The following is a 19,362-nucleotide window of genomic DNA, read 5'->3' on the forward strand; positions in this document are numbered from 1 at the left end:
TTATTGTAGAACAAGTTGAAAAAAGTTCCCAACTTTGACAAGAACTGTGAGGAGGATTTATCAATGCACGAACTTGGAGTCCTATTCTCATACGCTGTGATGAGATTTCATGATTTACCGTGAAATTGGTTGGCAATTTTATTTGTCCTTGTGGTCACGTTAAATGATTTTGGAGATATCAAGGAAACTGATGTGCCACTATTGTCCAATTTGCAAGGGCCAACTTTGCTGGAGTGTATTACAATGCTTAATGTTTGTATTGTTCGTGTTAGGTGGTAAAATTTTCCCAACAATGGAGTTGCTCTCTCAGGATAAAACGGAATAAGGGTCTTTCAACATTTTTCTTTCTACCCTCTTAGTCTTTCTTGTTTAAGGGAGAATAGAGAACATGCTTGATTGTATTATTAAGACGAAAGTAGAAGGAGAGAGTAGTGATACAGATAAAGATGCAACACCACCTCAAGAAACCAGTTCCACCAAACACTTCAATTCTTTAACAGAAATTTTGGCTCTCAGGGAGTCTCCCAACTCAGCTAACATGGGTTGGCATGTAGTTATTGTGATGAATGCACTCGAGGGTTTCTCTAGGGAGCCTCTCCAATGGGCACTTGATCATATCATTGGTTCTGGCTACACCATCACCCTTCTCGGAGTCATGCCGTATGTGCCTTTAGTCCGTAAGTAGTTATCATCGTCATCGTCATCTAAGCCTTAATTTCGATGATTTTGGTTTCTCTTTTCTTGTTCAATCCTTCTAAAGCTACACTTGCTCCTTTTTCTTTCCCCTGTTAGTATCATGCAAGCCCAAGGATGTGTGGACATATGATCTTGGGCATTTGGGTGCGATAAAAGATAGAAGTGAATGGAAAAATGACCACAAGTATCTCAAGATTCAAAAGATAATGGAACTTTGTGAACCAAAGGGGGTATATATCCATTAGTTATACTTTTTTATTATTATATACCTATTTTTATTGTATTATGTATGTATAGGTGGTTCCTCATATGAAAGTGGCAGTGGGGCATCCCTTGAGGCTAGTGATTCTAGAGCAAATCAGCAATCTTCATGCTAACTTTGTGGTGCTAAATAGGTACAAGTTCTAGCTTTTTTTTTTGGTCCAATTTTGAGTTATGTTATTACTCAAACTTTACAATTTGTGAAACTAAACCAACCCAAACTCTTTATGTACAAGTTCTGACTAGCCAAACTTCAATCCCTTAAATCCTAATCTATTGATTGTATCATGGTTACATGTATATAGATGCACATGATTTGGTGATCATATAGATTGTGTTGTGATAGGAGTCTTAGAAAGAACAGATCATTCTTTGCGGAGAGATTGCCAAGCAATGTAGTAATGATGAACAGCCAAGGAGGTGTTGACATGTTGAAATTGCAGTCCACAATTGAGCATGAAGGAGGTGATTCAATCAGCAACACCCCTCAAGAATCTCCGGCACTCTGTTGCCAACCTCATATTACTCTCTCTGAACAATTGTCTAATCACTATAAATGTCATGAAAAAGCAATGGATCTCGATGAAGATGCGACGGTATAGTTTCCATGGATGTTTCTGGATAACATTGATATTATCACACTTGGTTTGAAAATGAGAATGCAATACAATTCAGACTGTAAACATGAGTGCAAACAACACTTCTTACAATGTACAATCTTGTTTAAATTGAATAATCAATCTGTTGATTGTTGTTTTGGGCTCTATGAGAGAGACTTGAAGCTTTGTGTCTCTGACAATAAGGGTGGGGTGGCTACCAACTTGAGCTATTAAGGGTGTCAATCCCTAAGTATAAGGAACTTAATTTATATCAATAGTAGTCAAAACAAATAAGAACAAATTGAACTTAAGATTACTGACTCTTAATTTGCGACTTATTTAAGTGTTGGAAAGGATTTAAACATTGAGAATTTATGCAGAGTAAAAGACACGCAGTTATCTTGATAAAAGCAATAAATCATTCAAAAAAAAATAGCAATTAAATCATTAAGTTAATGGCACCTTGATTTAGGTAAAATAGAAATTCAAGATGGTCGATTTCAATACAATCCTAGAAAGTGGTTGAAATTGCGATTCAGCCAAAACTTTCCTATCGTGGATGTAAAATTCATGTATATTTTTGTTATACTTTGGATATATAAAGTATCTTGAATGAATTGTAGTTGAAGAATAGACAAATCAACAAGAAGAATTGGAGGTTGAAGAAGAAGAACCATTTTCCATTGATTCAAAAAGTAAGATACAACGGATACAAGAGCCAATTTAAATTTGTTTGTGATTTGACAGATCATTTACAACAATATTGAAATAATAAATAACAGTAAATAGTTATATGTTGGACCAATAGAAGATAAGCCCAATATTAAAACAATCAAAGTTGGAAAGTAATAATATAACCAAAGGCCCAATGTCTATGAGAAAGCCTTCAAGATAAAGACAACCCATAGAGCAAGGGCACGAAATCAATCGAGGCATAACCAAAGGCTTCACGAAGGAGGAGAAGACCCTCACGCTTTCAACCCCCTCCCCTCAAGTTTAACGTGTTGATCAAACAGGTTCACTTGCCTAGTAGATGTCTAAGTCGAGGAGCATAAAGAGTCTTGGTAAAAAGGTCACCTGGTTGGCCTTCTAACTTCAAGTATGTTAAGAAAATTGTGCCTGTTTGAGTCTTATTTTGATAAAACGGAGGTCAATTTTTGTGTTAAGTTCTTTCATGAAAAATTAGATTGTGTGCGATGTAGATAGCCACTTGACTATCACAAAATAATTTCATGGGATAATTGAGCTAAATCTTGATCAATGCTAAAAATCCATTGTAATTTACTTGTAGGAGATGCAATAGCTCTATATTATGCTTTAGCGGAAGACTTCGAAATTGTTGTCTGTTTCTTGGATTTCCAGGAAATAAGTGAATCTCCCAATTTTATGCAATAACCTGTGACAGATCTTCTGTTGTCTACACAAGATGTCTGGTCCACATCACATGAGGCATGAATCTGTAAATTTTTAGTGATAGAATAGAAAAGACCTTTGCAAGGAGTGCCTTTGAGATACCTAACAATTCTATGTGCTGCATGTAAGTGAGCATTTGTAAGGTTTTTCATAAATTGATTGAGGGTATTCACTGAGTAACTAATGTTAGGTCGAGTAATAGTTAGGTATATTAATCTACCAATGAGTCTTCAATATTGTAGAGGATCATCTAATGGGTTGCAATGCTTATAGACAACTTCGCATCAGTGTCACTAGGGGTATTGCTAATCTCAGCATGTACAAGATTAGTATCCATGGTTAAATCCATTGTATACTTTCTTTGGCTAAGGGATTCACCTTTCCTTGTAATTCTAGTCCCCAAGGATCCCATCAATCAAACATGGGAATCATTAACAAAAGGAAAATTTCTATTCTTGAAAAGTTGAATTCTACAAATCAAATGACACCTAGAAGTAGAATTTGAAATCGTATCTTACTTGATACATAAGAAAAAGATCACAACGGCTATAATTGGCCAAAATTGATATATTTAAATACTTTGTTGGAAAACTCAAATGTTACTTTGATGCGAAATGGTTTATTTAGTTCGTTAATAACTGATTTAATGCTTTAATTACTTGGTTACATGGCATTCGTAACAATTTTCTCAAAAATATCATATTAACTATCTTGTAACTCCTGAAAAATATCAAAATTTCCAGGAGTTCAATTTAATATTCGTAAACATACGGAGTCGAATTTAAAACTAAAACATCCTGGATTGGAGTGACAATCTCTAAGACTACAATCATATCAATTATCTACATAATGTTCGTGCTCTCACTCTCCAAGAACTATGAGAGATTTCGGGCTATATGGGACAAAATCCATCTTGGCCCATTCCATCAGGTATGGCCAAAGCTCAACAAATTACTTTGACAATCTCTAATGCTTTATGTTTGTAGGCAGGGATGCCGCCTCTATTGTCTATTATAATGGGAGACGATGTTGTTCATAGCATCAACATCACCCTAACCACAAACAAGATCCCCATAGAGGATATTCATTGTGACACCAAAGCCAGGAACATGCTTTGACAAAGTGTCATTCTTGGTGGGTTTCCAGTTACTAACAAAAATATCGTGAGCTAAAGGCTGTGATTCTTGATTGGGGTCATGCACCTCCAAATTGCAGCCGAAAAGGCTAGTGTACCATTCTACTATATGTATTTCGGATGCTTTAACAGCTTTGCCTTCAAAGCCTCCCCTGTTGCTCCATAGTTGTAGTTCCTGCGATGACATGACCAAGAAAACACATCAAGGGGTTTAATGGCATAACAAACTATCATCCAATAGTTAATTTGTATGGTATCTATTAAAATATATCCAAATTGATAAAAAGATAAATAAATTTTTGGTGGTATTAGTTAAAAGATGTTTCTCTTTTCCCACTCATAAAACAATTCTATTTAGTATAACCAAATCTATCTTATGGAAATCAACTAGGTAAAAGTGGCTTAAAGTGAGACAAAACTATAAAAACATGCAACAAAAAATTTATTAAGTAATATCACCATCAAATTTGCTTCTTCTTCACCAATCTCATGTTATAAAAATGATGTGAGACATGATAAGAAGCATAATAAACAAGGAAACTTGGATCGAAGAAAAGAAAATGCATACCAATAGATAGGCAAGGTGTAACGCCCCGACCCGGAATGCATTACTTTTGGTATCCTCTTAATCAATCTCCTAATTAATTCAATCATTAGATCACTCAAAAATTTGGACAGCACCTCCCCATAATAAGGAGGATGCCAACCTGGAGTAACACGCAGCAACTTCACAAATATATTCACAACCTAGGCAGAGCCTCCGACCATCTAACAATTCATATCATATTCAAATTCTCAATTCTAAGCAGGGCCTCAGGCCACCTAACAATCATAGCATCAATCAATTCTCACATCTAAACAGGGTCTCAGGCCACCTAACAGTCACATATAATTTCTCCACACAACAACATAGATATTCAACATCCAGCACAAATAGCAATCTAGCAAACATAAGAAGTCATCAGGACACAAAGTCCACAAACCCGGTTCAGGAGTCCCGATAGCACGGAGTACCCTCCCTACCGTCCATCCCACAGTCAAGAATGGGGATATCACACAACGTCTCAACTAAGAAATATAGATACGACCAAAATAGTAATAACATAAATAAAGTTTAGAACTATCTAGTCCTATCACTCTCCAAGGGTCCATCCATGTCACGCACCCTCCTCCTGATCCGTGACCCTGGTACCGGAACTAGACTCACCTGCGAGGAGGAAATAAGAGAAAGAAAAGGGTGAGCGAAAGGCCCAGTAGGGAATAATAAAGAGTAAGTGAATAATATAAAGCTGAAATATCAAAGAAATGCACAAATGTAACAATATGATAGCTAACATCAAGTACACCAAACACAAGTAGATAACCACACATACGAGATTCTAACTTGGCCCACCGACATCCCTACACATATCGGGACCCTGAACAGCCCAACGGCATCATCGCATGGTGTTTCAAGCGCATATGGAATCCTGATCCGGCCCACCAGCATTCCTGTAGTCATGGGAACCCTGAATAGCCCAACGACATTCCACATTTCACATCAATCACAACTAGGAGATATACGGGTCCATACCCGACATCTTCCATGCAATTACAATGCATGTCCAACATGGTTATGCAATAGGGTAAACCTACAACCTACATATATACATATACTACTACATGATGCATGTTCAAGAGTAATTCATGCTCAATGGAAGATTGAACACGTAAGGTATGCAATATAATTCAGATCATACAATAAAGATATCACAAAGTGGGGTTATTCTCCCTTAGGCACAAATTAAGGCGAGAACACATCATAATGAACAATGGGGAAGAATAAATGTTCTCAATAGGAAGACATATTCGAAGAGAATAACAAAGGGTAGATTTTCCCTACCTCGCACTCCAAAAATTAGCTATGTAAATCAATACTCAACCTTGATTTTTTTCCGGCCTCAACCAACCTATTATTCGATAAACCCATCCTCCAATCAATATACAAACAACTTCAATTGCACATATCTAACACACATTAATCCAATAAATCAATTACTCATTACCTTCTCTTACCCAAAACTTCCCAAATTCTTGAACTTCACCTACTCAAGCTTGCTACTCCAATCCACACTAGAATCTAGCAATACAACCATAAACAAGTCTAAATCAACCTATTAGATCACTAATTTCATCTAATTTAAAGAATCTCCCCCAAATCTACAAAACCCATAAAACCCTAGAATCCCAAATCACCCAATCTTTAAATACTAGCTTTTAGGTTTCAGAAAACTTACCAAGGTTGTAGAAACAAGTAGAGGGAAGAGATTCAAGCTTCCTTTAGGCCTCAAATGATGTAGGAACCCATGGATTTGAGTTTGGGTTCAAACCTTGAAAGATTAGAACAAAGAGAGGGATTTAAGAATATGTAAGCTAGAGAGAGAAGTTAGGAATCCAACTTGAAACAACTTGAAAGAGAGAAATCTTACCTTGGTTGATGATCTTAGATTGATGGGAGGAAATTTGAGAGAAAATGAGGTTTAGGGTTTGTTTTGGTCGGTTATTTTGAAAGAATCGCGAAAATGGGTGTTTAAAACAACTTCTCTGGTGAAAAATTTATGCTAAAATTTCACCTGTATCAATTTCTTCTATATCTGTCCGGACGGCTTTTAAAAGTTGTCTGGACAGCTACCCCTGTAGTCAAATTTTTGGGTTTTAAAACCACTCGTACACCCCTCAAATCATTCGGTATTAATTTCTAATGATTTTATATACATATACATACTCAACACGTGTTTGTCATACCTAATTTCTAAAAGAAATGAAATTCGGGGTATTACACAAGGCACCACAACCATAGTATTCAACACTAGGAGAGTATGGATAGGTGTATTTGTAAAAGTCATCACAGTAAGACTGGCTAGGACTCAATTCCCTATTATAGCAATGACTCCAAGCCAATGGTCCTCCAGTAGCAACTCCATAACCACCTAAACAATATCATCAACAACCATCACCACCACAATTAGTTTTTTACAAAAAAACTGCATCAAAACTTAGCCCCCAACAACACCTAATCAAATTCATCAATCTAAATTTCAAAATTCAAGTCTTTGTATACAAATCATATTTAAGCCACAACTTCAAATTCAATGCAATAAACAACACCCGGCACAAGACTATCGTAAAGGACAGGTTGAGAACATGCAAGATGACGTATACCGTAATCCAGGTTGTTTCTAGGAATTGAGATGGCATCTCTACAACTCTACCAGGAATTGACTTCAAATTCAAGGCAATGCAGTACCAAGTTCATTGAGTCATCCTATACCAATCATATTTACAAGAGATTTACTACCAACGTGACCGAGGAAGGCGAAGATCTCTTTCATCTACATCAGCTTTCCACCGGTTGTGCCGAAGCCGAGGGGTTCATAGATAGCGATGGCGGTGATGAAGGAAAAGTAGTCCTAGAAGCCGATGGCTTTAGCGATAGGGGAGTTACGCTTGGAGAAGAGGTTTTTGAATTGGTACGATTGGAAGTACTCTGAAATAGTGAGGTTACAGCAGTAAATTGAGCACTCCCTACACTCCTATCCCTTTATACACAACTTCGTCCCCTTAACTTTCTTTACCAGAAGCTTCGTAGGATCTGATGATCCTCCATTATCCATCTTCGCGATGTTCGATCCCAGCACCACCGCTATCACAGGATTGACAAAAATGCTCCTCATCGTATGGAGTCAATTGATACTCCACTGTCGGCAGTAATGAAAGGAAGGAATCAACTAATGTGTGCGAGAAGGAATCGCTAGAAGCAAAAAAGAGGAGTGTGGTTTATCGGTTCTGTAAATAAGTGGATGGCTTTGAATGTCGAACAGATTCGAGAAGAAGCCATAATTCATATGTATCGTTGCTCATGAGCGATGAATAATGTTGATCAATTGGAGTCACAAATTCCATATGAGGTTGTGCCCTTAACAAGAACTAGTAAAAGAAGCCATAATTTCTCAAATGATGATAATAAACTCATTGTGTCTACCTGGCTAAATACTAGTAAAGATTCAACTCAAGGGAATACTCAAAACTCTAACAGATATTGACAAAGAATTAATCAATTCTTCAACACCCATGGAGGTCCCCATATCCAAGCATCTCTAAAACAATGATGGAATGACATTAACAAGAAATGTCAAAAAATTTCTGAATATTTAAGTCAAAGTATAGGAAACATCCTAGCGGACAAACCGAGCAAAGAATAGTAATTTTTTCTACTTTACTATATGACTAACTTTGTATCATTGATGCTGAAATTTGAGTTTTTTATCTAAAATTTGAACATGTTTAAGTTTGTATGTTGATTTGCTGATTAGTGCTAGAAAATTTGTTCATTGTGCATATTTAAGATGAGATATTTGTGTATGTGAATTAAGAAACTATATAGTGTTGATATGCTTATCTGAAGGAACATGTGCTTCCTTCCTATGAACTTGTTTAAGTCATCCTTAAATTATTGCTTGATAGTGATTATTTTGTTATTTCTTATACAGCTAGATGATGCTAAAGGCATGTACGTTGACTTTAGAGTGTAAACCATATCTACTTGAGCATTGTTGGATTTTATTGAAGGATGAAGTCAAATGGCAAGAAACTCTCTCCAACAAGAGGCATAAGACTTCTAGTGTCTCCCTACATGACTCTCATGGGTCTCCCATTGGTGGAGATAATGATGACCTTTTCATTAATCAAGAGAGACCACTAGGCACAAAGGCCGCAATAAAAAACTTACTGCAAGTGGATCAAAGACCTCAATTTCGGATGAGATCTTGAAAGAGAAAATTGATGTCAAACATGCAAAATATGAACAGCGTGATAGAGCTCTAATGAAACAACAACAAGATCGAGAGTTATAAAAAAGGGAGATGGAGAAGAATTGGGAAATTAAAGTTATGTCCAAAGACCTTCGAGGCATGGATCCAATTTTGGTTGAGTATTGAAAGAATGCAAGGTTAGAGATATTGACCAAAAAAGGTTATAATATTTAATGTTTTCTTATTATGTGATATGATTGTCTAAGCTCTCTGTAAAGGACGCATTTGTTTTAGCTCTTTTTTATAGCTCTCTGTTACATGTTTATTGGACTAGTTGTGTTTATGTTTTATATAATGTTACATATTCCAACTATTGTGTACGTCTTTATTAAGGTTTATATTAGGTTATTGAGGTTTATGTTTTGTGTAAGGCATTGATCAATGTATAAACAACTCCTGTGAACTTATGTTTTGGCTTGATATAATGAGGTTGTGATATATGAGGTTCGGATATATTGAACTGATAGGAATAGTATGCTAAGGGCCAATATTTTATGTAATATTCAAACTCGATTTATTTATTTGAATAAAATATATTTAGCATTTAAAATGAGAAAAGACATACTGGCATCAGTGTCTTTCATTCTATATGGTATATGAATTGGTGTGTAGAGTCTGAGCTTGCACAAGGAAGATCAATTCATAAGTTCTTATCGAATATAAGTAAGCGATCACAACTAAGACGGAATTGGACAAACCGTCAGCTTGGTTGTGGTATAGTATTTTAGTATACATATCTTGATTACGGAGAGCGGCAAAGCTTGAACTTACTGTACTAGTACACTTGGAGTGTATTCATCAGGACTACTTGTAAGTCAATTTTCCCAGTCTGACTATATGGAAAATTGTACACTCACACAGACGTTATAGAATTGTTCATATTCTTAATTTATTAAAGACTATTAGTACATGTGCATTTAATATACGAGACTTTGATTTACTAAAGGGTGAGGTCTTTTTGTACAGGCCAACAAACCCTAAGTGAGTTGGGTCACCGCATTAATTGTACGATGGAAAATAATCTGTTAAAAAAATTCACGTCCAATTATGGATTGATGATACCCTCTTGAGAATGCTTATAGGATTTGAGATTGTGTCAAAACCCTACAGGTGGATTTTAATTAATCCGACACATTCAAATAAGTTAAGCGGTAAGATCAAGGAAATATTTAAAGTTGTCAATTAAATATTATATGTCAGTGGCATATTTAATTGACGGGTATCTGTAACTTAACGTGAGGAATTTATGAACAAGTATAACGAAAGGCTCAGATTTAATTTGAGATAAAACGGGGAGTACAATTATAATATTTTAGTGGAATATATTATAATTTATGAATTATAATTATGTCCATGGGTTTGGGCTGATAATTAAATTCATAGGAAACCCATGTTTTATTTTTCGTAGTTGGTCCCCACTGTAGCCCAGAAGCCCAATACTAGAAGATACAGGAAAACCAAAACGGATCAGAATTAGGAGAGGGAGAGGCTTAGGGGCTGGCCCACCTAGGGAGAAAACCCTAGGTGTGGCCAAACCCTATAAATACACACATAGTGTGTGTTTTGTTAATACAATTTTTGAGACGCTAGTTGGTCTCTCTACTCTCTAATCGTTTCCACTAGTTTTGGTTTGTGTTCTTCAGGTTCTTGGAGAAAAGAGACCACCCTCTCAATCCAAGTTTGGGAATTGGTGCATACAGTGGAAGATCCGCAGGTTTGAACTTAGTATCAAACTCGCTGACTCCATCCTTCATTTCTGATTATTAGAGATCAAATCAGAGATATCTCAAGGTATATAATCTTCTTGTAATTAATTTATATATGGTTTGTGCTATGGTGATTAGTATTTGATAAGAAATTTTTGAAACTTGTCTAGCTATCGTTTATGTCTATGAGGTCCTTATACGCTTCCGTGAGTTGCATGTTTCCAACAATTGGTATCGGAGCGGTCATAGATACGTAATCGATGCTAAACAAAATCAAAAATTTGTCAAATTTAATTTGTTAGCATAATCTATGTTTTTCGGTGTTATTGCTTACTTGTTTTTGTAGGCTGAAATTCTGGCTATCATGGTCTAGTTTTTTTTAATTCTGATTTTAGAATTGTTCACTCCGAATAAAGGAGTGAGAATTTTTGTAAATCGAATTTTTAGATTGTGAACTTCGGTTTGAAGGAGGCTAGGATTTTTTTTTTGTAAAAATAGATGAAGAAACGAAGAGACGAAGGGTACCGGCAACCTTGCTGTAGCTGCCGGCTACTGCTGCCAGCATAGGCAGCTGCTGCCAACGGCAGCAAACTGCTGCCAGCGCAGGCAGCAAGTGCTGGCAGCAGCTGCTTTGGCTGCAGCCAGCAGCTGCTGTAGCGCGTCCGACAGCCGGCGGTCACCACCGGAAGCTACCGGACAGATATGAGCGGCATGGGGTAGATCGGGCAGCGGGCCGGGCAGCAGTATTTCAAGCAGTTTCCAAACAGGGATTCCTAATCAAGTTGAGATTCGAGCTTGATTGAATTCCATGATAGCTAGGACTCTTGATTGATTTGGTTTCCTATTTTAACTATGTCTCTTATTTTAATTGCATGTATGATTGTAATTAAATGTCATGCTAGATTAGAATTCCTATTTATTTATGGATGTTATCTAAACATGGAAAATAAAATACTAATAACCCAAAAATAAAATATTAAGTGGGAGAAGGGTTACACATCACCCTACGGTCTCCATCATTGGTTTAAAGAAAAATATGTAATAATAAAATTCGGAAAGTTGAGAGATTAAATGTGACTACGGTATTATTTTGGGAAAATCCATTTTCAACTTAAGATTTTTTTCGGAACCAAGGTGTGCAATTCCGACCCATGCATTTAAGTATTCTAATTTATGATTAACAACGCAATGTCTAGAAAGTTCTGTCGAGGATTGAGGTTATTTAATTGCGCGCCATTTTTTTCGGAAAGCCCCCTTACCTGGGAACGACCTGGTTGCTAGATTTGTTAATTCGTTAAATTGAAAACCTATGGTGCTACGATAACGGTTTCACTTCATGGAGAAAATCCGTAACGAATCTCGGTTTTGGGCCGTGACACCAAAATGCGTAAATTCCGGTCAATGCATTTTTAAGATATCTCAATTCCAGGAGTTTTGGGATTACGGAAATATTTTCTAAGTTTGGATTATTGGCAAGAAAATATAATAGAGATGTAATTGAAAATATGTGTTGGCTTAGACCTTCCTCCCTATCGAAAATTTTCGATTACAGATATCTCAGATTATTAGTTTTCTTGATAGTCATAATGAGTAGTCATTTATTATAAAATTATTTCCCTATCGGAATAAATTTTATGAAGATGGTGAGATTATGATCAAGTGATGGTTATACACTTAACTATAAATTATGGAAATATTTCCCATCGAAATCAATACCATTATTTATAGGACCAAAGCAAGTTAACTAATTAAATTTACATTTGACACGGCGTGTTGTCTAGACAATGAAATTTAATGTGAACTAAATTGCATAGAATTTATTCTCCCATCGAGCTAGGAAATTTCATGCTAAAGTGTTTTGATTGTTAACGAATTATATGATTGATTTTGGGTGCAATCTTAGATAATTCGAATCATGTATGCCATAAATTAATTTCTGAATATGTCATTTTTCAGTTTTTCAAAATGTCTTCATTCAACCCATTATCTGTTATATTGAAAGACCATAAGTTGGATGGAACAAACTATGTCAACCGGAAAAGAAATTTGGATATTGTGCTCACCTCTGAAGAGTACAAAATTGTGTTGACTGAAGAATGCCCTGAATTACCTGAGGAGGGTGCCACTGATGAGCAAATCAGTGCTCACAAGAAGTGGAAGAAGCCTGATGAAATGGCTAGATGCTAGCATCAATGTCAGACGTGTTGCAAACACAACACCAGAATATGACAAGTGCCTATGACATCATTTATAGCCTAAAGGAGATGTTTGGTGATCAAGGCAGAGCCGTAAGGCAGACTGCCATGAAAACACACCTAAACACCCAGATGAAGGAAGGAGCCAATGTAAGTGAGCACACTCTTAAGATGATGAGTCTTTTGAATGAGCTCGAAATACTTGGTGCTGATATTGATGGTGAAAGCCAGATTGATATCGTACTTCAATCTCTTCCTAATAGCTATGAGAATTTTTGGCTGAACTATAACGTGAACAAAAGGCTTTATACCTTGCCGGAACTTCTCAATGAGCTTAAAGGAGCAGAAAAACTTCAACCTAGGCAAGCTAAGGTCAATCCGAATGAGAAGGGATCTTCTACCATACCGAAAGGTAAGAAGAAGAAAAAGACTCAAAAGAAGAATAAGTCAGTCGATTCCAAGGGCATTCAAGGTGGAGTGAAAAAGCCGAAAGGCAAATGTTTTCACTGTGGCCAGAAGGGACATCGAAAAAAGCAATGTCAGACATGGCTAAGCAAGAATACTCAAGGTAACTTTCTTTTATTTGTTGTCGAAACACAATTAGCGGTTGTGTCTACTGGATCTTGGTGTGTAGACACTGGAGCCACTAATCATGTTTGCAATTCGTTGCAGGGGTTCCAGGAAACTAGACGACCAAATAAAGAAAAGAGTTACGTGTTTTTGGGAGATGCGACAAAACTAAGAGTAGAAGTAGTAGACGTTTTTCATTTGAGTTTTAGTAGTGATAGGACTTTAATTTTGAACGATTGTCTTTACGTACCAGCTATAAGATGAAATTTTCTTTCAGTTCCATCTTTAGCTTTGAATGGATATTGTTTTGAGTTTGATAACTCTATTGTTATCAAGTACAACAAACGTTTTATCTGTTCTAGTACTTTGGTAGATAATCTTTACATTATAAGTCCAAGTTCTTTACAATATAAGTCCAAGTTCTGCTATATGTAATGAAATGAATAACTCAACAATTTTGCCATCTAAGAGAAAGGAACCTTCGAAACCAAATCAAACTTATCTTTGGCATCTACGCTTAGGTCATATAAATCTAAACAGGATTACTAGATTGGTACGAGATGGACCTTTGAGTTCATTAGAAGTTGAGGAACTTCCAGTCTGTGAATCATGTTTGGAAGGTAAGATGACTAAGAGGCCATTTTCGGCCAAGGGGTATAGAGCCAAAGAATGTTTGGAGTTGGTACATTCTGATGTGTGTGGTCCAATGACTATCCAAGTGAGAGGAGGTTATGAGTACTTCATCTTTTTCATAGACGATTACTCAAGGTATGGATACATTTTTCTAATGCACCGTAAGTCTGAAACTTTGAGATGTTCAAAAGCTATAAGACAGTTACGGAGAAGCGTTTAGGAAAGAGTATCAAAACACTACGATCTGATCATGGTGGTGAATACCTCTCGGGGGAGTTTATAGAATACTTAAACGCAGAGGAGATTTCATCCCAGCTGACTGCGCCAAGCACACCACAACAAAATGGTGTGGCAGAAAGGAGGAATAGGACTCTTATGGAAATGGTAAGATCGATGATGAGTTTTTCTGAGTTGCCTAATTTCTTATGGGGCTATGCCCTGGAAACAGCTGTCTACATTCTGAACTTAGTTCCTTCTAAGTCAGTACCAACTACTCCTACTGAATTATGGACAGGGCGAAAGCCCAGCTTGGCCCAAAAATGGATATGGGGTAGTCCGGCATATGTGCTGGTAGGGAACACTGAGAAGTTGGAATCAAGAACAGAAGTATGTTTTTTCATTGGATACCCTCGAGGTACCAAAGGTGGTTTGTTTTATAGTCCTAAGGATCAGAAGGTCATTGTCAGCACCAATGCCCGATTCTTAGAATAAGACTATATGATGAATCACAAACCCAAAAGTAAGATTGTTCTTGAAGAATTAAGAGGGGAAACACAATGAAACCAAACAACTCAAGAAACACCAGTTGAGGATAACGATGCAGTACCACATAACAGTAGGAGGATTATGGAATCCCAAATTGATTCTGTTCAAAGGGATTATCAGGAGATGTTGGGGAATCAACCATATCAGCGTGAAGATCTTGATACAAATCAAACAGAATCATCACACCAAAATACTCCAAAAGAACAAATAGAGCCTCATCGTAGTGTGAGGGTAACTAGATTACCTAGTCGGTATGCTCTATTGGGTGAAGTGTATGAAATGATCCCAACTGAACAAGATACTGATCCCAGTAACTACAAAGAAGCTCTCCAAGATAAAGATGCAATATCTTGGAAGAAAGCTCCTGATAAAAAAAAAAAAAAAATCTTGGAAGAAAGCTATGAAATTTGAGATGGAGTCCATGTACTCAAATCAAGTCTGGGAACTTGTAGAATCACCGAATGGTGTAAAACCCATTGGTTGCAAGTGGATCTACAAGAGAAAGAAGGGGGTGGATGGGAAGGTTGAAACCTTCAAAGCTAGGCTTGTTGTGAAAGGGTACACTTAGAAAGAAGGGATCGATTATGAGGAAACCTTTTCGCCGGTAGCAATGCTTAAATCTATCCGGATACTTTTATCCATTGCAGCATATTATGATTATGAAATATGACAAATGGATGTCAAGACAGCTTTCCTAAATGGAAGTCTTGACGAAAGCGTCTATATGGTGCAACAAGATGGATTTATAGCGAGAAACCAAGAGCACCTGTTGTGCAAGCTTAAGAGATCTATTTATGGACTCAAGCAGGCATCTAGGTCTTGGAATATAAGATTCGACCAGGCCATAAAATCCTATGGATTTGAGCAATGTCCTGATGAACCTTGTGTCTATCGGAGGAGCAATGGAAATATGGTGGTATTCTTAGTACTTTATGTAGATGATATATTACTCTTGGGAAACGATGTAGCTATATTATCTACTGTTAAAGTCTGGTTGAGTAGTCAATTTGAAATGAAAGATTTGGGAGAAGCCGACCACATTCTTGGGATCAAACTACTAAGAAATCAGAAACAAATAATGTTGGGCCTATCTTAGGGAGTCTACATTGACACCATCCTGGCAAGATTCGGCATGAAAGATTCCAAGAAAGGATTTCTTCCTTATAGATATGGAGTCACTTTATCTCGAGATTAGTATCCTAAGGATGCTAATGAGATAAAGAAAATGAGTCAAGTACCATATGCTTCGGCAGTGGGAAGCCTCATGTATGCCATGATGTGTACTAGACCGGACATATGTTATATGGTTGGTTTAGTTAGCAGATATCAGTCTAATCCAGGTATGGAACATTGGATTGCTGTAAAGCATATACTCAAGTACCTAAGGAGAACGAGAGATTATGTGCTAGTTTACAAGTCTGATGAGCTTATACCCATTGGGTATACAGATTCAGATTTTCAGTCAGACAAAGATTCTAGGAAATCAACTTCAAGGTATGTTTTCACATTGGGAGGTGGAGCCATTAGTTGGAGAAGTGTCAAGCAATCTTGCATTGTTGACTCCACTATGGAAGCTGAATATGTAGCAGCCTCTGAGGCCGCTAAAGAATCAGTGTGGCTCTGGAACTTTCTTATAGACTTGAATGTGGTGCCTCCAGCTCTGTCGCCTATTAAACTTTACTGTGATAATAGCAGAGCAGTTGCAAATTCAAAGGAACCAAGGGCTCATTCAAAAGGAAAACATATTGAACACAAATATCACTTGATACGAGAGATCGTACGGAGAGGTGATGTCGTAGTGACGAAGATAGCATCAAAGGATAACCTGGCAGATCCATTCACCAAGTGCTTACCAACAAAACAATTTGAGGGACACTTGGAGGACCTGGCAATAAGATGTGTATCGTCATAGCCTTAAGCAGAAGTGGGAGATTGATAGGAATAGTATGCTGAAAGCCAATATTTTATGTGATATTCAAACTCGATTTATTTATTTGAATAAAATATATTTAGCATTTAAAATGAGAAAAGGCATATTGGCATTAGTGTCTTTTATTCTATATGGTATATGAATTGATGTGTAGAGTCTGAGCTTGCACACAGAAGATCAATTCATAAGTTCCTGTCGAATATAAGTAAGCGGTCACAGTTAAGACTGAATTGGACAAACCGTCGGCTTGGTTGTGGTATAGTATTTCAGTATACCTATCTTGGTTATGGAGAGCGACAAAGCTTGAACTTACTATACCAGTACACTTGGAGTGTATTGATCAGGACTACTTGTGAGTCAATTTTCCCAGTCTGACTATATGGAAAATTGTACACTCACACAGACGTTATAGAATTGTTCATATTCTTAATTTATTAAAGATTATTAGTACATGTGCATTTAATGTATGAGACTTTGATTTACTAAAGGGTGAGGTCTTTTTGTACAGGCCAACAAACACTAAGTGAGTTGGGTCACCGCATTAATTGTACGATGGAAAATAATCTGTTAGTAAAATTCACGTCCAATTATGGATTGATGATACCCTCTTGAGAATGCTTATAGGATTTGAGATTGTGTCAAAACCCTGCAGGTGGATTTTAATTAATTCGACACATTCAAATAAGTTAAGCGGTAAGATCAAGGAAACATTTAAAGATGTCAATTAAATATTATATGTCAGTGGCATATTTAATTGACGGGTATCTGTAACTTAACGTGAGGAATTTATGAACAAGTATAACGAAAGGCTCAGATTTAATTTGAGATAAAACGGGGAGTGCAATTATAATATATTAGTGGAATATATTATAATTTATGAATTATAATTATGTCCATGGGTTTGGGCTGATAATTAAATTCATAGGAAGCCCATGTTTTATTTTTCCTAGTTGGTCCCCACTGTAACCCAGAAGCCCAATACTGGAAGATACAGGAAAACCAAAACAGACCTGAATTAGGAGAGGGAGAGGCTTAGGGGCCGGCCCACCTAGGGAGAAAACCCTAGGTGTGGCCAAACCCTATAAATACACACATAGTGTGTGTTTTGTTAATACAAGTTTTGGGACGCCAGTTGGTCTCTCTACTCTCTAATCGTTTCCACTAGTTTTGGTTTGTGTTCTTCAGGTTCTTGGAGAAAAGAGACCACCCTCTCAATCCAAGTTTGGGAATTGGTGCATACAGTGGAAGATTGACAGGTTTGAGCTTATATCAAACTCGCTGACTCCATCCTTCGTTCCTGATTATTAGAGATCAAATCAGAGAGATCTCAAGGTATATAATCTTCTTGTAATCAATCGATATATGGTTTGTGCTATGGTGATTAGTATTTGATAAGAAATTTTTGAAACTTGTCTAACTATCGTTTATGTCTATGAGGTCCTTATATGCTTCCGCGAGTTACATGTTTCCAACATGAACAACATCTTCTTTTTCTTTGTGTCGAGGATTTGAGACGGAAAGTAGCTTTGTTATTATATTAGCCTTTTGGGATTTAATATACACAATAGTTACCATATACAATCTCACTTACACATACACAAGTGTTTATTGCAATGCATACCAATATAAGATTCTTTTGTAAGCTAAAAGTGTGTTATGATATGTGCCTTTCTTTTTGTGATGTTACCATACAGACAATTAACAAAAGCTCTCTGGTCTCCTCGTGAATGACATTTTATTTTGTCACGTTGTCTAAAAAATCTCTTGGTGTTCCTCTAACCACTACCATGTGCAAAGCAGCAGAGAGTTATAGTTGATATTATGCAAGCTTTCATAATATCATCAAGCGTATCGACATCCCAGAATCTTACAGGACCCCAAAAGCACGTTATGATCATTCTTAGCAGCTTCTTGCATTTTAGCAATTCCTTTTTGGCCTTGTGGGCATGGAATTGTTTTCACAAATGTAGACCAGCGGGGATATATTCCATCCGCGAGATAATATATATCCCATGTTGTAGTGATGATCATTAATCATGTAATTTGCTTCAGGCGCACTTTCGTTAGCTAGTGTGCCAAATATAAGAGATTTTTGAAGCACATTGGTGTCATTTAGAGACTTTGGCAATCCAAAAAAGGCATGCCAAATCCATTGATCACGCGATGCCATAGCTTCCAAAGTAATGGTCGGTGTACGACAATGACCAATGTGCATCCTTTGCTAGGCAGTTGGGCAATTTCTCCATTGTCAGTGCATACAATCAATACTTCCAAGCATACCTAGGAAACCACTTTCCTCATTCTGTGCTAATAAACGGTGAACATCGTTCTAATCGGGTGCCCTCATGTACATTTCACTGAATACTGTAACAACTCCTCTAACAAAAGATCTTAAACTCACATTTGCAGTACTCTCGCCGATCTATATGTTCTCATCCAAAGAATTTGCTAGACTTTTATATGCGAGGATCCGAATAGCCACGGTGATCTTTTGAATAACAAATAGCCCTAGAACTTCAGTTGTATTCCGTCTCTAGGCAAAATATGCATCATTTGCTACCATAACATTTGCAATGCGGAGAAAAAGATTTCTACTCATTCGAAATCTT

General features: G+C 36.9%; 1 protein-coding gene and 2 pseudogenes across 1 annotated transcript; 2 read left to right on the forward strand and 1 right to left on the reverse strand.

Annotated features, from left to right (window-relative positions):
* Positions 1-2,866: 2,866 nt before the first annotated feature.
* LOC120005973 lies at positions 2,867-7,817 on the reverse strand (annotated as a pseudogene).
* A 192-nt stretch (positions 7,818-8,009) lies between these two features.
* Positions 8,010-13,544, forward strand: LOC120005974. Its single transcript, XM_038855851.1, has 5 exons — positions 8,010-8,051; positions 8,634-8,671; positions 8,834-8,989; positions 13,119-13,423; positions 13,528-13,544. The coding sequence occupies exons 1-5, from the start codon at positions 8,010-8,012 to the stop codon at positions 13,542-13,544; spliced, it is 558 nt and encodes a 185-aa protein (XP_038711779.1).
* Positions 13,545-14,050: 506 nt separating this feature from the next.
* On the forward strand, positions 14,051-14,814 carry LOC120005203 (annotated as a pseudogene).
* The last annotated feature ends 4,548 nt before the right edge of the window (positions 14,815-19,362 follow it).

Source organism: Tripterygium wilfordii, chromosome 9, assembly GCF_013401445.1.
Source record: "Tripterygium wilfordii isolate XIE 37 chromosome 9, ASM1340144v1, whole genome shotgun sequence".
Taxonomy (NCBI): domain Eukaryota; kingdom Viridiplantae; phylum Streptophyta; class Magnoliopsida; order Celastrales; family Celastraceae; genus Tripterygium; species Tripterygium wilfordii.

Coding starts and splice junctions, on each gene's coding strand:
- LOC120005974 (XM_038855851.1), top strand. CDS start 8,010: ATGAATAATGTTGATCAATTGGAGTCACAAATTCCATATGAG. Junction 8,052..8,633: donor AGTCACAAATTCCATATGAG/GTTGTGCCCTTA, acceptor TTTCTTATACAG/CTAGATGATGCTAAAGGCAT. Junction 8,990..13,118: donor AAACAACAACAAGATCGAGA/GTTATAAAAAAG, acceptor TCTTCCTAATAG/CTATGAGAATTTTTGGCTGA.